General features: G+C 48.6%; 1 protein-coding gene across 2 annotated transcripts in view; it reads right to left on the bottom strand.

Moving 5' to 3' along the window:
* The window catches only part of EFR3B (EFR3 homolog B), a 46913-nt gene extending 39284 nt beyond the window's left edge, over window positions 1–7629 (bottom strand). For both annotated transcript variants that reach the window (XM_037528409.2, XM_037528408.2), the window contains exons 1-2: window positions 7553–7629; window positions 6322–6449 (exon numbers count right to left, since the gene is read on the bottom strand). In XM_037528409.2, coding sequence (XP_037384306.1) covers window positions 6322–6428 — 107 coding nt within the window. In that variant the 5' untranslated portion in view covers window positions 6429–6449; window positions 7553–7629. The remainder of the gene's footprint in view (window positions 1–6321; window positions 6450–7552) is intronic.
* Window positions 7630–17407: the final 9778 nt, after the last annotated feature.

The raw sequence follows: 17407 nt of genomic DNA on the forward strand, positions 1-17407 counted from the left end.
AAACTGAGTGAATAATTTTGGAAATGGAATACACGACATCCAGTGAATTGCTTACTAGTTAAATCAGTCCATCCCATTTTTGGCAACTAAATAAAAACTCCTTTATATTTCAAGCTAAACTCCAGCAATTTCTGTCCTTTATTCACAAGTCAAATTTCAGAGGCAGCAAAAAGAGGGCTGAATATTCCCTACCTGCCAGCCCTTTAGCTTCTTAAAACAACAATCTCATTTTTCTTTTTTCTATGCTAAAGAAATATCCATTTCTTCCCCAAGCTAGCCTGCACAGGACAACTCCAATTATCCTGGCAGTTGTCTTCCTCAGTGCCTCTCTCAAATCCCAAGAAGAAGGCCCAGAGTCAAATTCCTACAGAGAATCAGGACTGCAAGGCTGAGATCAAACCACGCTTGCTCCATGAAGACATTATGGTCAGTCAGGTAAGGTGCATCATGAAGACACATCCTTTCATCTGCAAATTTGTCAAAAATTATTCTGATTAAAATATTCATAATTTTCCTTTAGGAGTTTAAGGTTCCTGGGGCACAATGCTACTTGTGCCCCTAGAATCTACTTCCCCCTTTCCGCTAGTACTTAGGATTTGAGCTGGACTAGGAGGTGAGGTCCCAGGACTTCATTGTATTAAAATGGGGCAGAGGTCAGCGCTACCGGCTTAAAAGACAGGGTTGCCTTCCATGTCTTCTCTTGCCCTCTGCCCAGTGGCTGGGAAGTGGCAACAACTGGACACACAGAGACAAAAGCCCCTGGATGGACTGGTGGGGTAGAGCCCACTCACCAAGCCTCGACTGTCAGAGGAGAGAGAAAAACAGCTTCTGATTATGCAGCTACAATGCACTATGGGAGCTACTGAGAATTTGAGTTTCTTTGTATCCTAAATAACATGGGTACCTACTAATCAGGGTTAGGAGCGCTTTAGAAATGTGCTGGTATAAATAAAAGTGAGTCCTAAACAATCCAAAGCAAATCAAGTGACCGACCTCATAGGAAAGAGCAGAAATAAGAGTTCAAAACGAGTCTACCCTGCTAGAGGGGAGACCAGCAGCAGACTTTGGATGATGGCAAGGACCCAGAGTGTGGGCTTAAGTGCCCATTACTGGCTGGTGATGTTTCCATCCACGTGGATGGAAAAGTACTCAAGATACACACGAAATGCAGGGGAGGCGAAGTGGGCAGAGAACTCCCAGCCCTAGCTGGGGAGCTAAGGAATCAGGTTAATGCTTTTCCAAGCCAACAGCCAGTAGCAAAAGATCTGAGATTGTGGTGAAGCTGTCACCTTGGGCTTTGGAGATGGTAAAGTTGCCCGGTGCTCTGAAGTCAGGCTCCTGTGCCACATGCACATACATAGAAGATGAACTAAAAAGGTTTCTTCTTTTTTATGTTTTGATCCAAATCATACACATCTATGAATGTTAGGCAGCTATTTAAAAATGCACAATTAGCTAGTTTTGTCTTTGTTAAAACAGAATTTGGTTAAAAGAAAAAGCACAGGAAGCATGACTGCAGGACACTTTCTGGGGGTACCACAAGGCCACCACACGAGGCTCCGCACTGCTTGTGGGAGCAGCTCAGCTTCAGTCTGTGTCCAATGTGCCTTGCACACCAGCCAGCTTTGCAAACCCCAAAGAAAAGCACCTTTGAAATGTTCTTTTTTTTCAGGCATCAGATACTATTTCTCTGATATCCTTGAGTTAACTTCTGTACAAGCAAAAACAGCTTCTCTCCTCTGAATCTTTTATAAACTGTGTATTTCTTTTATCCATAGGAGCCAAGTCAACCATCATTAAGTTAAATTCAAATATTATTAAATTGTCATCTCTGGGGGCATTCAGAAATGCATCAGGTCACCTCTTATCTAGAGAGTCTTTCAAATATAAAGGCAGCATTGGGACTTTGAGTTCTTTGCTGAATGGGGCTAGGAGGTAAAGGGGGGCATTCCTGGCTCGTTATAGCTTTGTCCTCAAGACTTTCAAACCTTCACAGGCCAGGAAAACTGCTGTGCCCTGCAGTTTGGGGTCCCCAAACTGAAGCAGGCTGAATCCTGCAGGTCTGGGGAAGCAACCTGGGACAGGGCCCTTCTAAAGGGGACAGGTCTCCTTGCAGAGAAACCCAGACACGTCCCGGCCACCAGACACAGGGGGTGGGAAGCGAGAAAAGGCAGTGGGAATTCTCTTCTGTTACAAATTATTCCAGCCTCCGTCTGTATGAAGGGGACTAGAGGCATTTCACCATTAGTTGACAGAGTTTAATTGAGGGAAAGGAAGGGTGGGGTTTGGCAAGAGAAGAAACTAGAAGGCCTCCCAAACCCTTGTGCTTAGATGACTGCTTTTCCTTTTCCTGTAAAAAAAAATTCCCAGAAAATACTGATAAGGAAAGACCATCTTCTGTTAAAAAAACAAAAATTGGCTACCTACCAATGGAAATTTTGATGGTAAGTGAAAATTACAGTAGAAATGAAATTGAAAAGTAAAGGCTAAGGCCTTGTTCTTTGCAGACACTGTTCTTCATTCCCCAAATTTGATCCCAATACTGAGGATGGAAGGACTGTACTGATGTGTCTTTCGAAGTATCTTAGAAAATCAGGAGTCAATGGGACCTTGCAACCAGGCCCCTGGAGCAATGCTCACTGTGTCTGTCCCATCACGCCCTGTTTGTTAGGCTCACACGCTCAGAGGAGAGAGCATGGGCCTCTTGGAGTGCTGTGCACTCAGCAGGACCAGGGCCAGACAGGCTAGCTTCGGGGCTTGGGGTCCTGGGAGGGTCCTGGAGAAGGGTGATGCAGGGTCATCCGTCGGGGACAGGAGGCAGGAGAGGGGGCAGCTGCACAGGACCAGCCATGCCCAAGAACGTGTCGATGGGAAATAGCCATGGCCTTTGCAAAGCATCTTTTATTCTGGGCAGTTTGAATGTATTTGGTCAGCTTCACTCCTGGACAGAAGCTTTGGATTTAGGAACCTCAAACAAGGGAGTGGATTGACCTCAACCAAGGGAGGGAAAGATCAACCTCCTCAGCTAAGAGGGAGCTGCAGTGTCTCTGTCTGAAGGACCAGCCCCCTCCTCCGACCAGGTTTAGGGCTCTCCAGGATTATATGTATCTCTCAGGATCCTCAGCAGGCCAGTGATGGGGCCTGGATCTTCGTGGAGCACCCCATCTGTCTTTGTCAGGGTGTCTCCTCCTCCAGGGTTCCATGCACTGTGCATGACCAGCAAGCCAAGGTCACTCAACTGACCCCTGTCTCATCCAGCACTGCCACCACCGTCTCTCCTCCCCAGCTTATAGGACATTGTAGTAATTGTGCTGAACCGGAAAGGAAATGTACAAAGAGGAAAGAGAAATTAGGAGGAACTGCTTCTTTCTGCTGTCTGCATGTCAATGTCACTGCCCATCACAGTCCACACTGACCAACACCTTAGAAATCACATCATGTCCTCTGCCTTGTCACCCCGCTGCACCTCCAAGCACTGAGCGTACACGCTACCGGAATGGGGCGATGATGCAGGGGGGCAGTGGGGTAAAGAGGGTGATTCTGCCTCGGGGTCCCACACCCCAGGGTCACGTCCACGTGATAGAGCCATAAGCACCTGCATGGTGATGGGGAGACACAGCCACTCAGCCATCTGTGTGAAATATTTTGTTTGTTCTTCCAAATGCTCACTGGTGACAAGGAGATGATGATGAGCGTGGTGTTAGGTGGGGTAAGGCCAGGAGGGCGAGAGAGAGAAGATATCAGATCTAACAGATGTTTCTTCTCTAAGAATTTATGATTGGAGCCTTGGCTGAGGGCTACGAGGCTTTAAATACACAGATACTGCAATGGCTATTTTTATTAGGATGATACCAATTTTGAGTTGCAGCTCTAAGGACAGTGGAATGATTCTAAGTAGCTCTGCTGGCTACAGGGCATTTTGACTAAGAGAACCATCACCACAGAGAGGGGAAGCAAAATAGTATTAAATGTTTAATGCAATTGTTTGTATATTAGTTTTAGGCTCAATCTAGGATAAAGTTGTGTTTATGCGCTCAAGCATGATTGAGAATAGATCAAGGTCCTTTATATAATTGACATGTATGGTACACTCATGCCCTTTTTGTTAAGCATGTAATCTAATTTTATTATATAAAATGATCATTGTGATGAACTGTTTTCAGTCTTGCCTTCTACCAGGCAGACCTGGCTTTCAGTTTTGGGGGTGGGCCCTGGAGAGGTGTGCCTTTGACAGCCCGTCTGTACAATGCAAACCTTTTCATGTTAGTTCAAACCAGGAGGAAGGGGCCTTGAAAGGTTGTGGGCAGGGAAGGGGCAGTGATGGGGCTCCTTTGAGGGGGCCTTGAAGGAAAACAAGTGCAAAGGTTCAGAAGCAGAAGGCCCAGAGAGCCAGGGGGTGGGGGATTGTGAGCCAGGCCATCTGGGGCTGGCCTAGCGCAGGCATGGCAGGTATAGGGGGCACAGCTGGGTGGAATGGTCAGTGAGGGGCAGATTCTGGGAGACCCAGAAGTCAAAATGATTTTATTCCAAAGGAGCAGGGAAGTATAGCTTTAGTTCTGTGTCTCAAAGATCATAGCCAGCAGCATTGATCTGGAAGGACCAGAACAGGGAAGATGGGAAGCAGGAGACCATTTCCAAGGCTACTGTCATTATATGCACGAAAAGAGACTAAGAGTTTGCACCAGGAGAAAGGTAGGAGCAGAAGAAAGTGGGAAAAGGACATAACAGGCTTATACACAACGGCATAATAGAACCAATGGGATTTAGAAACACGTGCTACAAGCCCACTCCACCCTTCCAGGACATCTTTCCATTCTCTGCTCGCCACCTTACTCTGAATGTGGTGTGATGCTAAGGCAGCAACACAGTAAGACGTGCAACTCATGTTTTTTTCATTCTGCAAGTAACATATGGCCAGTAGAGAACACTAGGAAATACACGAAAAAGTAGCTGGAAACCCAAAGCAAATCATACCAAAATCCCAGCCACGTAGTTCAGCAAGTGAGAACGCTCACATTTTGGCCAATTTTTTTTTTTTTTTGCTCTATTTTCTAGACATTGAGATTTATATTTCTTTTTTAATTTTTTTAAAGATTTATTTATTTATGCATACAAGAGCTGGGGTACAGGCCAGAGATGTGGGGAAGAGGGGTTAAAGGATTCACCAGAGACAGAGTGGGGAACAGAACAGGCAGACTGACTGAAATACACTGATGAGGGGAGCAGCAGGTGAGTCCGAAGAGGTCTGCCACACCAAGTGGGTAGCTCCCTGGCTGGGGATCGATCTCATGTTGCAGTGGCTGCGGATTGCTTCATAGGTTGCATCTTAACCCCTTGCACCACCAGGGAGGCCCTTAAGTGCTTTTTTAAAGGACAAGTTACCCCTAGAATCCTGCCTTATCACTAGTCTATAGACGGTCCCTCCTTGCTTTTTCAGGCAGTAAGTTGAACGAGGCAGGATTGGTTTGACAAGAATAATGTTACATTCTGGGCCTCTCTGGTGGTGCAGCGGTTGAGCGTTGGGTTGCGAAGCTGCCCGCAGCCTCTGCAGCGCTGGTTCGATCCCCGGCTGCTCCCCGGCCACCGGAGGAGGGTCCCGCATGGCGCGCAGACCTCTCCTGCCACCCGCTGCTCCCCTCAGCAGTGTACTTCGGTCCTTCTGCCTGCTCTGCTCCCCGCTCTGGCTCTGGTGAATTCTCTCACCCTCCCGCGCTTCTGACTGTACCCAGTGCTTGTATAAAAAAAAAAAATTTAAAAAAAATTAAATAAAAAAATAAATTAAAAAAAACCCCCTGCTTTAAAAAAAAAAAGAATAATGCTACATTCTGAGCTAAACCTACTTTTCAAGGACTAGACTGTGTCTGGAGGCTTTTGCACAGGGATACTGGGGTACACGGATGCTAAAAGAGGTGCTCCTAAGAAGCCAGAATCTCCTTCTTCCCAAATATTGGCAGCAGCATCAACTTTTCCCATTACTAGAGGAGCACAGGCGAGCCCACTCCCCTTTCCCCAGCCCTATTTTCTTGGTCTGATCAATAGTCCAGTCTAGCATCATTTTCTTTCTTTCTTTTAATTATTATTTTATTTTATAATTTTTTTACATCATTTTTCATTTTTGTACAATGTGTGTATTTTCATCTCGGTTATAGTCCCTGTGAAATTCCTACCACCCATTCACCCATGAGCCATCCATCCCCATAGTCCCTTGTGCTTTTCCCTCCCTTCTCCGCCTCTGCAGAATAGCATCATTTTCTTAAAAGATCCTGAGGTTTTGCCCTAATCACAGCCTCTGCGGTTCTGCCCCTTTCCCGCACGACTCACCCATAGCGATGACGACCCACGTCACGGATGAGCCTCTCGGAGAGATAGGCTCCAATCCGATCTAGCTTTTCTGGAGCTGACAGGGCGTAGAAGGTCAGCTTCTCCATGTTGGTCTTCACCAGGCCATCCTGTGAAAGACAGACTGCTCATCTCTCTGCCACAGGTGGCCAGGAGAGCTAAATCTGAAGGTAAATAATAATTCAATTTAATCAACATTTAGCAGGGTGCCTATTAAGTATGTGTCAGACAACTTGTGGGTTTCAGGGATACAGAGATGATTAAAGCATAGCTCTTGCCTTGCAGGCATATGTGTGCACACATAGCAGTGGAGTATGTGGGGGCAGCTCCCAACCCAAAAGTTTTACCCATCAAAAGCCTCCTCTGGACACTTACCCAATGTTTACTAGCTATCAATATGAATAGTGTGTGTACGTGTGTGCACGCATGGTATGATATGGGTATACACATCTGCGTGTACACATGACTATATGGGTGTACATATATGGATGGATGGATATACATGAATATGTGTGTGTGCATGTGTGTGTATAGATGAACGACAAGGCTTCATGGGAAGTGACTCAACTAAAAAGGGTTGGGTAGCCAACATTAAGATGTAAACAGGAAGAAGGCAGCTGTGCAGCTCTTAGGGAATTCTCCAGAGATAGCTGGAAATATGAGCCTTCCAACTGCCCCTCAAGAAGTCATTGATTCCCAGAGAGCAAGCCAAGCACATCAACTCCTGACATTTCTGTCCCACCACCTGAAATCACACAACCACAGTGTGGCCCGAGAGTGGAGTGCCAGCTTGGAAAGAAGAAGCCGGGTCTCCTGTGTGGGTACCACATGCCTGGCAGGAACCGGAGAGAGCCAGGGAGAAGACACCGGTTCCTGAGCCAGCTCCAAAGAAGTGTCCACACTAAAGGCAGGAAATATTATCATCAAGGAGTTAGCAGCTCAAAGAATCATCATCCAGAGATGTAAGTGAGGATGTCTTAGCCTACAGCAATGGCCAAAAGCATGCCAAAACAAACTTCCAGAGCCTTCTGCAGATCCTGACTTCAGAGAGATCCAAGTCTCAGCCTTCAGACCCCAACAGCCTCATGTCACTGACTGGAGTTTGATTTGTCTGAGTGGGCCCAACAGCAAAGACCCTGGGGGAGTCCTGCTTCCACACACGGCCCTCAGAGCCTGGGCGCTGAGAGGCACATGCAGCTGGGATGTGACCCACCTCGGGATCCTCGGGGAAGATGTTGTCAACCAGCCTTTTGTACCTGGGGCGTAGGGCGCCACAGCAGCCACACACACCTGCAACGAGAATGGGAAAAACTCATGAGCAAAGCCTCCAGGTTAGGCTGAGGAGTCCTGGCAACCCAGCCCAGGAGGCTTGAAAGACACCAAACCCAGGCTGGAAACAAAAAGGTCCCTCTCTTACGGTGCCAGGGCCTACCCTTCCTGGGGCTGGCATCTCCCACAGCTCCCCAACCTCCACGTTCCAGGCCTTCGCCAGCTCCACTTTGAGTCTTTGGGTGGGGGTCAGGCAGAGTTGGCCTGTGCATGGAAGACGCCAGCACTGGCTCATGAAGCCAGGCCACAGACGAGCCCTTTAAGGAGTGAACCTTTGGGGGTGGAACTTACATAAAGGCCAGTTACTGCCCCCACAAATTCCACTGTTGTGTGTGCACAAGCATGCATGGACACACACCTGCACACACTCACGCTCTGCACTGTGAAACTGCCTGTGCAGCCCATGAATCTTCCTCAGCTTGAAGGGGTGTTCTTTCCACCCCACCCCTCACTTGCTCCCCACTTCTTCAGTCTCTGCTCCTCAACCTCCTCTTCCATCCTCTCCCCTGGGGCCGATTCCATTATAGATGTTATGTGAAACTATGATAAATTAACATTGTCATTAATTATTAATATCTGAAGATGCATCTTTAACGCAGCATGACCGTGGTGTTGGGGCGGGGCCTGAGGGGCCGGCCAGCCGCCACCCCTGCTCCCACTGAGGCGTTCACCAGTCTGGGGCAAAAAGGAAGAAACGAGCAATGCAGTATGATTTTAGAAAGCCAATCTACTCCATTTCGAAGACTGAGATGAACTCCTTTTTTGTTTCTTGGTGCTATGAAGTGATGGTGTTAGGAAATCACTGATAATAAAACAAACCCTGGGAAAATAAAAACTTGATTCTAGGTCTCACCATAAAAAGTTTTCAATTGATGAAGGAAATAAAAAAAGTCAGTAACTGGGCTTCCCTGGTGGCACAAGCGGTTAAGTACAGCACTGTGAAGCTATCTGCAGCCTCTGCAGCACCAGTTGGATCTCCGGCTGGCCAGGGAGCAGCCCACATGGCCCAGCAGACCTCTCCTGTCTCACCCGCTGCTCCCCTCAGCAGCGTACTTCAGTAGATCTGCCTGTTCTGTTCCCCACTCTTTCTCCGTTGAATCCTCTCACACACACCCCCCCACCCCCCACCGCCACCGCACCTCTGGCCTATACCCCAGTTCTTGCATGAATGAATAAATAAATCTTTTTTTTTAAAAAAGTCAGTAACTTGTTCTTCTCCCACCTTCCTCCCCTCGCAGGGACCTCCCATTCCACATCCCCTGCCCATCTTACCTTATCTGCAGGGTTGGGGGGTAGGATGGGCCTGGGAAAGTCCACCCTTCCCTCCAATAACTGGCCCTTCACTCTACCAATTAACCCTCAATTCTGCTTGTTCAAAATGCTCTGGTTGAAATGCAAATGTGCTCAGAAGTCTCAAGCCTGTGGGTCCTTCAGCAAAGAATGAATTACTTCAGTGGGTGCTGCTTGAATCACTTCCTGTATAAATGGAAAAAAGCAGCTCCCTGGGAGCTGTGATGGGCGTGGGGCGCGCGCGCGCGTGTGTGTGTGTGTGTGTGTGTTCATACACAAAGGCGCACTGATTTGGGCTCTAGAGGTGACTCAGGCAGATTGGATGTCCAAGGGAGACCCCAAAGGAGTGCAGCATATGGGACAACAGTTGGTGACACCCATCCCCCCACAGAGGGGTGGCTGTGTACCCCCTGGCCTCCCACAACTCGGCAGAACCTGCTCCTGGGCTGCACACCAGGTCCTTCAAGTTCAGTGTCATTGGGCTGTGCTGCCACCTCCTCATCTCCCTGCCCCTGCCTGGAGAAGTTATAAGGCCCAGCTGGGGGACCCGGGTTATTTCTCACACTGGGGCAGCATTTGGGGCTGTGTTCCTGGCTACAGGGCCTCAAGCACAGGATCTACACCTGCCCTCCATCCAGCTGTCAGGACGTCTCCCAACAGCCTCCTCCCTCACTGTCCCTAAAACAGGAACACACGCTCTGCGCCTTTTAAGAGTGTGAGGAAATAGAAGCACAGAGAAACACAGAGAAGTCAGAACTAAAAAACTCCTAGTGTCAGTCCCGTCCTCAAGCCTTTCTGAAGGGCCTATCAGCTGGGGACAGCCCTGGCAGAGGCCAAGCTCAGAGATGCTAAAACCCAGACCTGTAGAGAAAGCACAGGCCTGTTTTGGTCCTGGGGTAGACACCGCGTGCAGGGCAGGAAGGGACACTAACTGCCAGGGCGCAGGCCTGGTTATGACCAGTCTGGGGTCGTTGACCTGATATCCTTTTGGGTGGAAAACAGGTCTGCTGGGCTTCTGCTCTCGTATTCTGGAAAGGGCACGCTCAAGCCCCCTTTGTTCCTGTCCCTCCTCTAGTGCATGAGCCCCTCTGGGAAGCCCCCCTCCCACCACAGAGGCCTCCAGAGCCACCAGGCAGGGTCCTATGTGGGGACCAGTCACATTCAAGGCCCCAGGGCATTTCCCCACTGGTGGGGGAGTCAGAAGGCCAAAAGTGAGGGGAGAGCAGTAGCCCCTTGTTAGCAGAGCTAACTTAGGCCCTGATTCTCCATCCAGTATATTCTTTCTTTCCAACCTCATCGGCCCCTCGGAGGTCAGGAGCCAGAAAGGCAGGGTAGTTAACAGCATGGGTTTTCTGGTCAAACCCTAGTACTGCCGCATCCCAGATGTGTGACTTGGAGCAGTAAGGACGTCTCTGCGCATGTCCCAGGCTTACGGCACAGGGCTGTGGGGAGGCCCGAGGCTGCAAACACATAAGGCGGGACCAGGCCTGGTAGACACCCAGGAACATCGGCAGGCAGCTGCCCTCCCTGCCCACCTCCCCACGCGTGAACAGAAAAGCAATCAAACTTCAAAGTCAATAAAGGGATGATAAAACAAACATTTAGGGAACGATCTCGGGGTCTTGCAAGGTAGTTCTCTTAGGAGCCCTCAGGGGAATGCTGCTGTCAGAGAAAGGTTGGCTCCTGTTCCAGAATTCTGTCCAGCCCATCACCTGTGACTGCCACGCCTATGGCTCTCGAGGCTCAGCTGGGGGCTTTGGGCGCCGGGTAACCTGGGGTCAGAGTTGCTTCTGCCCTTCTCCTGCCACTCCCTTCCCCCACTGTGCCCAATTCCACCTAGGCTCCTGGCTGGTCCTGCTTGCTGGCCCTGGCTCGGCCTGTGGGTGCAGTCCTGGGGGCTCTGAGGACAGTGGGCACTCCTCCGTGATCCAGTGCACAGCCAGGGTGGGAGGCACTGCCCAGCTCTGCCTGCCTGGCAGGTGATGGTGGACCTCACAGCCGCTGACAGCCGCTCAGCATCACACCCCTGACCCAGCCTGCTAGCAGCCCTGATTCCCCTTTGCTCTGCTTGCTCGCTCCATTTCTGCCACTGAGCTGCCTCCCCTATTGGACTACCTGTTACTTACAGCGGCGGTCTGAAAGGAGCAAAAAATCTCAAACACTAACCACGTCATGTTTTCAACACATAGGTCGCTTCCTCCAAGTCCCCGCACTAAACCAGTCCAGCCTGCCAGACTCCCTGAGGTCCAGCGGGGGCCCCTCTAGTCCCTTCCTCTCCTCCACTGCTGCCCCAGCGGATCTTTAATAACAAAAAAAAATCAAGTAAACTACCTACTCTGTGCTAGGCATCTGGGCCAAGCACTTTGCAAATATTTAATGTAACATTTGTAACAACCCACTAAGATATGCACTATTTATTTTACAGACAAATAAGCAGGACTAGAGAGGTTAGGCACCGCCCTCCCCTCCCAAGGTCACACAGCATGTGTCTTGAGGCTCCCTTTACTGTCCCATCACTTACCCCAAAACACATCCTCAACAGTTTCTCAGGTTCATCCTCTGCTCTCCTTTGCCACAGTCGCTGCTCAGACTCTCCTTGACATCTGATACCCAGTCCTGCCCATGCGCCTGGCCAGATTCCTTGCTCCAGGTCACTCTACATGTGGTTTTGAGGCACACCTTTCCTCAACTTAGCCTGTTTCACAGCCAAGCAGTTACTGGCTTGCCACTGCATCAAATGAGAAACTTTTGACTTAGTATTCAACCAGGTGGTGGGCTGCTCCATCTAGGATTCATGTCCTTAGCGGGCCCTCAGGGACTCTCCCCTGCACCTTCAGGAACAGTTTTGTCCAGCAGCCGGAGGCCACGTCTGAGTCCGGCTGTGAGAAGGGCAGGGGAGTCTGCAGCAGAGCAGACAGGGCTGGGGGAGGGCAAGGCGCCAGGCCTGGAGAGCCCCACAGCTGCAGGACAGAGGACATTCAAGTGACTAGGACCAGAGAGAAGCCAGACATGGTGAGGGGACAGGAGTCTGAGCCTTGGACCTCAAGGCCTTGAGATCATCATACTGAGTGGGGGGTGGGAAGGTGGGCAGATCCTCACACCTGTTCAATTCCCCTTGGAAGCCCTCCATTAATAATGTCCCCCAGGAGCCTTCCTGGTGGCGCAAGGAGTTAAGCACCACACTATGAAGCAATCCGCGGCCTCTGCAGCACAAGTTCGATCCCTGGCTGGCCAGAGAGAAACCCACATGGTGCAGCAGACCTCTCCTACCTGGCCTGCTGCTCCCCTCAGCAGTGTATTTCAGTCAATCTGCCTGTTCTGTTCCCCACTCAATCTCTGGTGACTCCTGTCACCCCCTGCATCTCTGGCCTGTGCCCCGGTTCTTGCATGCATAAATAAATAAATCTTTGGAAAAAAAATAATGCCCCCCCAAACTCTAGGCATTACCCTCCCCCAACTTCTGTATATCCTTTGCACCATAGGCTCTTAAACAATCTTCTATTACCACTGCTGGCTCAGACTAAGTTATCTCAATGACTCATATTTTCTTCTCCCCAGATAAACTGTAAATTCCCCAGGTCTCACTTTCGTCTGAACTTGCTATGGCATCTGAGCCCAGCAGGACTCGAAAGCAGGCAGGACGCCTTTGATCAGCGTGAGACCCAGGGAAGTGGCCTCCCCTCCTGGCCCTTGGTTTCCTTTTCAGAAACATCAACGCCATTATTCCCATTCACCAAGAAAAAAAGCCTTTTGGCTCAAAATAGTTCATATTTATTAGCTTTACAATGCCTAGTAAAGGCGAGGGCTGTACTTGATCACCCATACCAAGCAAACTAATTCTTTTTAAACAATTTACAATAAAATTTAACTCAGGGTTAGTGGCACAGACACCCTTCCAAATGAATTGCAGGAAACAGAGGGACTTTGAGCCCAAGTGCCTTCCATGAGGGCCAGCTGCTGTTGTGTCCAGCTGCTGTTCACTGAACCCAGCAGCTGGCACAGGCCTTGCTGGTACAAAGGGAGAGGAAGGTCCTGGGCTCTGGGGCCCCGGGAGTGGGGGGGGTTATCCAGGTGGCAGCTGTGGGAGGGGCCCAAGGCCGGGAGCAATCCCATATGGCACCTGATTCTGCAGCCCACTGAGAGGGAGACCCGCCCACCCGCTGAGCAGGAATCAGGAGCCAATCAGGACCCTGTGGAGCCCCCTGGGCTTAAAATCAGGATGTTTGCTTCGTGAGGGACATGGGGCCTGTTATTCACTATTGGCACAGGAGCCGTATGTTGTCAGGGGCTTTGACTAGCGCCGCTTCCTCAGCATCACAGATGGTAACATGGTAGGACCAGGCAGTCCTGCCAGCCGCTGGATGCAGACTTCCCCTTGGGGATGCAGGGACTGTTGGTGGCTTCATGGATGTGTCTGGGATGATGAACGACATGACCAGAGTATGGAACACGTGACAGCTGGAGGCAATTTGCAGACCTTTTCCTTCTGCAAGGCCATCTCCTTCTCTAAAATGGGAGCTGGAGCTCAGCACCAGGTGGATCTGGGAGACGTGGATTAGAGCAGGTGTCTTGGGCATCACACCTGAGGTCGGCTCACATCCCCCAGCACTCCTGAGCCACTGCCCTGGGAGCCAGGGTTGCTGAGTGGGCATAGTCGCAGCATTGGGTGCTAAGTGACAGAGGGAGACATCCAGAACCCGGCAGAAGAGCCCCTCCCTCTGGGGATTTTGCCCAGAGACTTTAGGTACAAAGTTTCAGGGGTCTCCCCACCTGGACATGCAGGGACCTGAGTTTTGGGCTGTGACTAGTGAGGACTCTGGGCCCTCAGCCCCTCATGTACAGGCTGAAAGGCTGAGAAATCATCCCCTGAAATAACCTTCCTGCTACAAGACCCAAACCAATTGAATATTAAATTAACAGGCAAGCCAGCCCCCACCACTCCCTAGGGGCTTCAGTGAGCCCACCTCACTGCCTCCTTGACCTTGTTTTCCTTCTAAAACCCCTGACCACAATGACGCCACTTCTGTGTCTGTTCCATCTTTGCACCTCCTCACCTTCCTCATTTACCCCACTCCATGCATTGATAGGCATTTGGGGTGAGCTCTGGGTTTAGGGGTCTCCTCCTTCCCTCAGCTACCCTTTGCCCTTTCCTCAGATCCCGAGTCCTGGGATGTGCTGGAGGGGGAGATCTGGTTCCCACTTTCTTTTGCCCCAAACATCACAAAAATTTCCCCTCCACGCTTTTTTTTTTTTAAAAAAGATTGATTTATTTATACAAGAACTGGGGTACAGGCCAGATGTGTGGGAGGGTGAGAGGATTCATCAGAGACAGAGCGGGGAACAGAACAGGCAGACTGATGAAATACACTGCTGAGGGGAGCAGCGGGTGAGATAGGGGAGATCTGCGCGCCATGTGGGACCCTCGCCGGCCGGCCCGGATTGAACGGGAGCTGCAGAGGCTGCGGATAACTACACAGTGTGGGGCTCAGCCGCCTGTGCCGCCAGGGGAGGCCCTCCCCCTCCACTCTTATCTGCCGTTATTTTTTTTTTTATTATTTGTACAGCTTGTAACTAGGTGTTTATGGAGTAAAGAAGGAGGGGAAAAGTAAATAAATTCTGCTATCAAGGAACTCACTCTCAAGTTGGGGACATGAGGCCTAGACACACCTTTGAAATTGATGATGTATCACGAGACTGAAGAGTTCCTGAAACTGAAGACATTTTCTAAGGAGTCTGATGAGTCCAGGAAGACTTCCTGGAAGAGGACAGACCTGACTGCATCTCTAGGGGTGATGAGAGCTGGTAAGTGCAGGTGAATCCATGACAGGAAAAATCAGCAACATTTCAAAGGAGAAAAATTTAAGAAAACCAAAATTTCCCTTTTCTCTTGGTGCTCTTTTCCCTTCTGATTTTAAAAGAAATTCATGTTCATGTGTATACATTTGTCAGCAAGGAAAAAATATAGGGGAAAAATGAATGTAGATATCACTTATACTATACGTGATTATTAAAATTTTAGTGTATTCTAGTGGTCTGTTTATGCACATTTTAAAAAATTATGCATAAAATTGGTGCTATCCAGTATAGTGTTAAAATCTATTTTTCTCTTATATTATGAGCATCTACCTTCCTTGTTCAAAACACCACTTTAAAGGCAACTTACTACTCTGTATTTTGATCAGACCTGGATTTATTTAATCATTTCCCACTGTTGTTTCCAATTTTTCATTATTCTGAATGATGTGGCAATTTGCCTTTGGTAATTGAAGCCAAGAACGGTTCAGAGAGCACCTGGTTTGGTTTTCTCGGTGATAAGAAATCAAATGGCGCCTGGTGGTTGCAGAACTTGAAGCCCAGGAGCGAGGAGGCATCTGCAGGGGCAGGACCTGTCTCACTGTCCAGGGAAGATTTGAGATTGAAGAGCCCAACAGGAAGTGCTGATGGAAACCAGCATGGGGAAGGAGGCAGGTCTGCGTTTTCCAGACATATTTTATTGGAAGTGCAATTAAGCAGTGGCTGAATTCTCTCTGGGAGATGTTTTGAGCCAGACCTGTCTGAATTTACAGGCCAGAAGCTGTCAGTAGTCTGACCTTCCAGATCTCCTTGTGCTTCCCACATGCTCACTGCTTTCGGCCAATATTGCTTAATCTGATTGCCACCTTAATTGAAGATGGGTATTTAAAGAGAAAAATGTGTCCAACTGATTTGATGTCAGAGCTTCAATTCTTCATTAACTATAAGCTTCCCTGGGCTTTGGCATCACACTTTAAGAAAATAATATATAAAAATAAACAATGTTTTCCAATTTCTTAGTTCCTGGAAGCGCCTATAGCAGGAAAGAATTTATCCCAACATCGTCGAGGAGCCGGCCTGGCTTCCCACCCCAGGTTCAGCTCTCACAAGCTGTGCAAATGTAGGCAAAGTGCTCAAGCTCTCTGTGACTCAGGCTACTCATTATGGGACCTACCTCGTAGGGTCTTGGTAAAAGCTAGGTAATTTAACCCCTGTGAATTTCTTAGACTGTTCCTAGCATGTACTAAACCTTCAAAAATTATTAGCTATTATCATCATCAGTATTATCACAATTGTCACTAAAATCTCTCCCAATTTAGGAAGCTAGAAAGGAGAAAATGGCATTTTTATTTTATTAAAATATTTATTTATTTATGCATACAAGTGCTGGGGTACAGGCCAGAGATGTGGGGGTGGGGTGAGAGGATTCACCAGAAAGAGTGGGGAGCAAAACATGCAGATTAACTGAAATACACTGCTGAGGGGAGCAGCAGGCGAGTCAGGAGAGGTCTACTGCACCATGTGGGTCACCTTGCTGGCCGGGGATCGAACTTGTGCTGCAGTGGCTGTGGATAGCTTCATAGTGCTATGACTTAACCCCTTGCGCCACCAAGAAGGCCCGAAAACGGCATTTTAGAACAAGAATGGCCCTTAAAATCTTTCAGTTTATTTTATACTTGGAGTGCGAAGCATAAACAGCTGTTGAGAAATCTGAACCCAAAGCATGTAGAAGACACACATCTCAGATGCCAAGGGACAAAGTTTCCAGGGGACACACTGGTGAGGGGGTGTCATCAAGACCACCAGCAGCAGCTGCAGGGTTCGAGCTTGTCTGTGGCAGGAGTTTCACCTGCACGCCTTCGGGTAATCTTTACAAAATGTCTATGAACTTGAGACTCGTATCCTCATTTCATAGGCACCACCAAAAGTAGGCCTTTATCCAATATGTTGACTTGTAGAAATTAAAGAGCTTAGGTCTCTGCCCTTAAATACCTTATGCTATTGGTCGGTAAAAAATAGAAACGAATATTCAACAGGAACATGGAACATATAATCAGGACCAGACTAATTAAATGTTACACATGCACAGAGCAAGACTGCTGAGGTAACTAGAAATGGGACGGGGAAGTGTAGAGAAGACTAATGTGAACATTATTTAAAAGAGAAGAATTCCACTGAATTGTGAGGAAGGCCTTAGCATATTGCAAGAGCGTGGAAAGAAAACACTGACATTCCTGAGTATCACTTATATTGAGAGGCTAACTTAAGTACTCACATTTAAAAAAAAAATCCATGAGGTTACTACTGTCACTTTTTAGATGACAAAACCAAAGCACAGAGAGGTTACTTAATTTGCCCAAGATCACACAGGGAACAAAAAGCAGAGGCAGGAATAGAGCTAGGGAGACCCTCTGACTTCAAAGCAATGTGGTGTATAAATATTTGAAGTGTGAGTAAATAAGTTAGGCAGAAGAAAATGAGATCAAGTCAAAAAAAAGATAATTCCTAAGATGGAATATAAAAAGTTTTGTTTAATTGCTCATGAACTCTGACCCAGCTAGGTAGATTGCACCAATGCCGACTTTCTGATATTGATACTGAGCTGCGGTGATGAAGATGTTAACACTGGGGAAGGTCAAGGGCACCTTGACCTCCT

This window comes from Talpa occidentalis, unplaced genomic scaffold, assembly GCF_014898055.3.
Source record: "Talpa occidentalis isolate TD23 unplaced genomic scaffold, MPIMG_talOcc4v2.1 talOcc4.5, whole genome shotgun sequence".
Taxonomy (NCBI): Eukaryota; Metazoa; Chordata; class Mammalia; order Eulipotyphla; family Talpidae; genus Talpa; species Talpa occidentalis.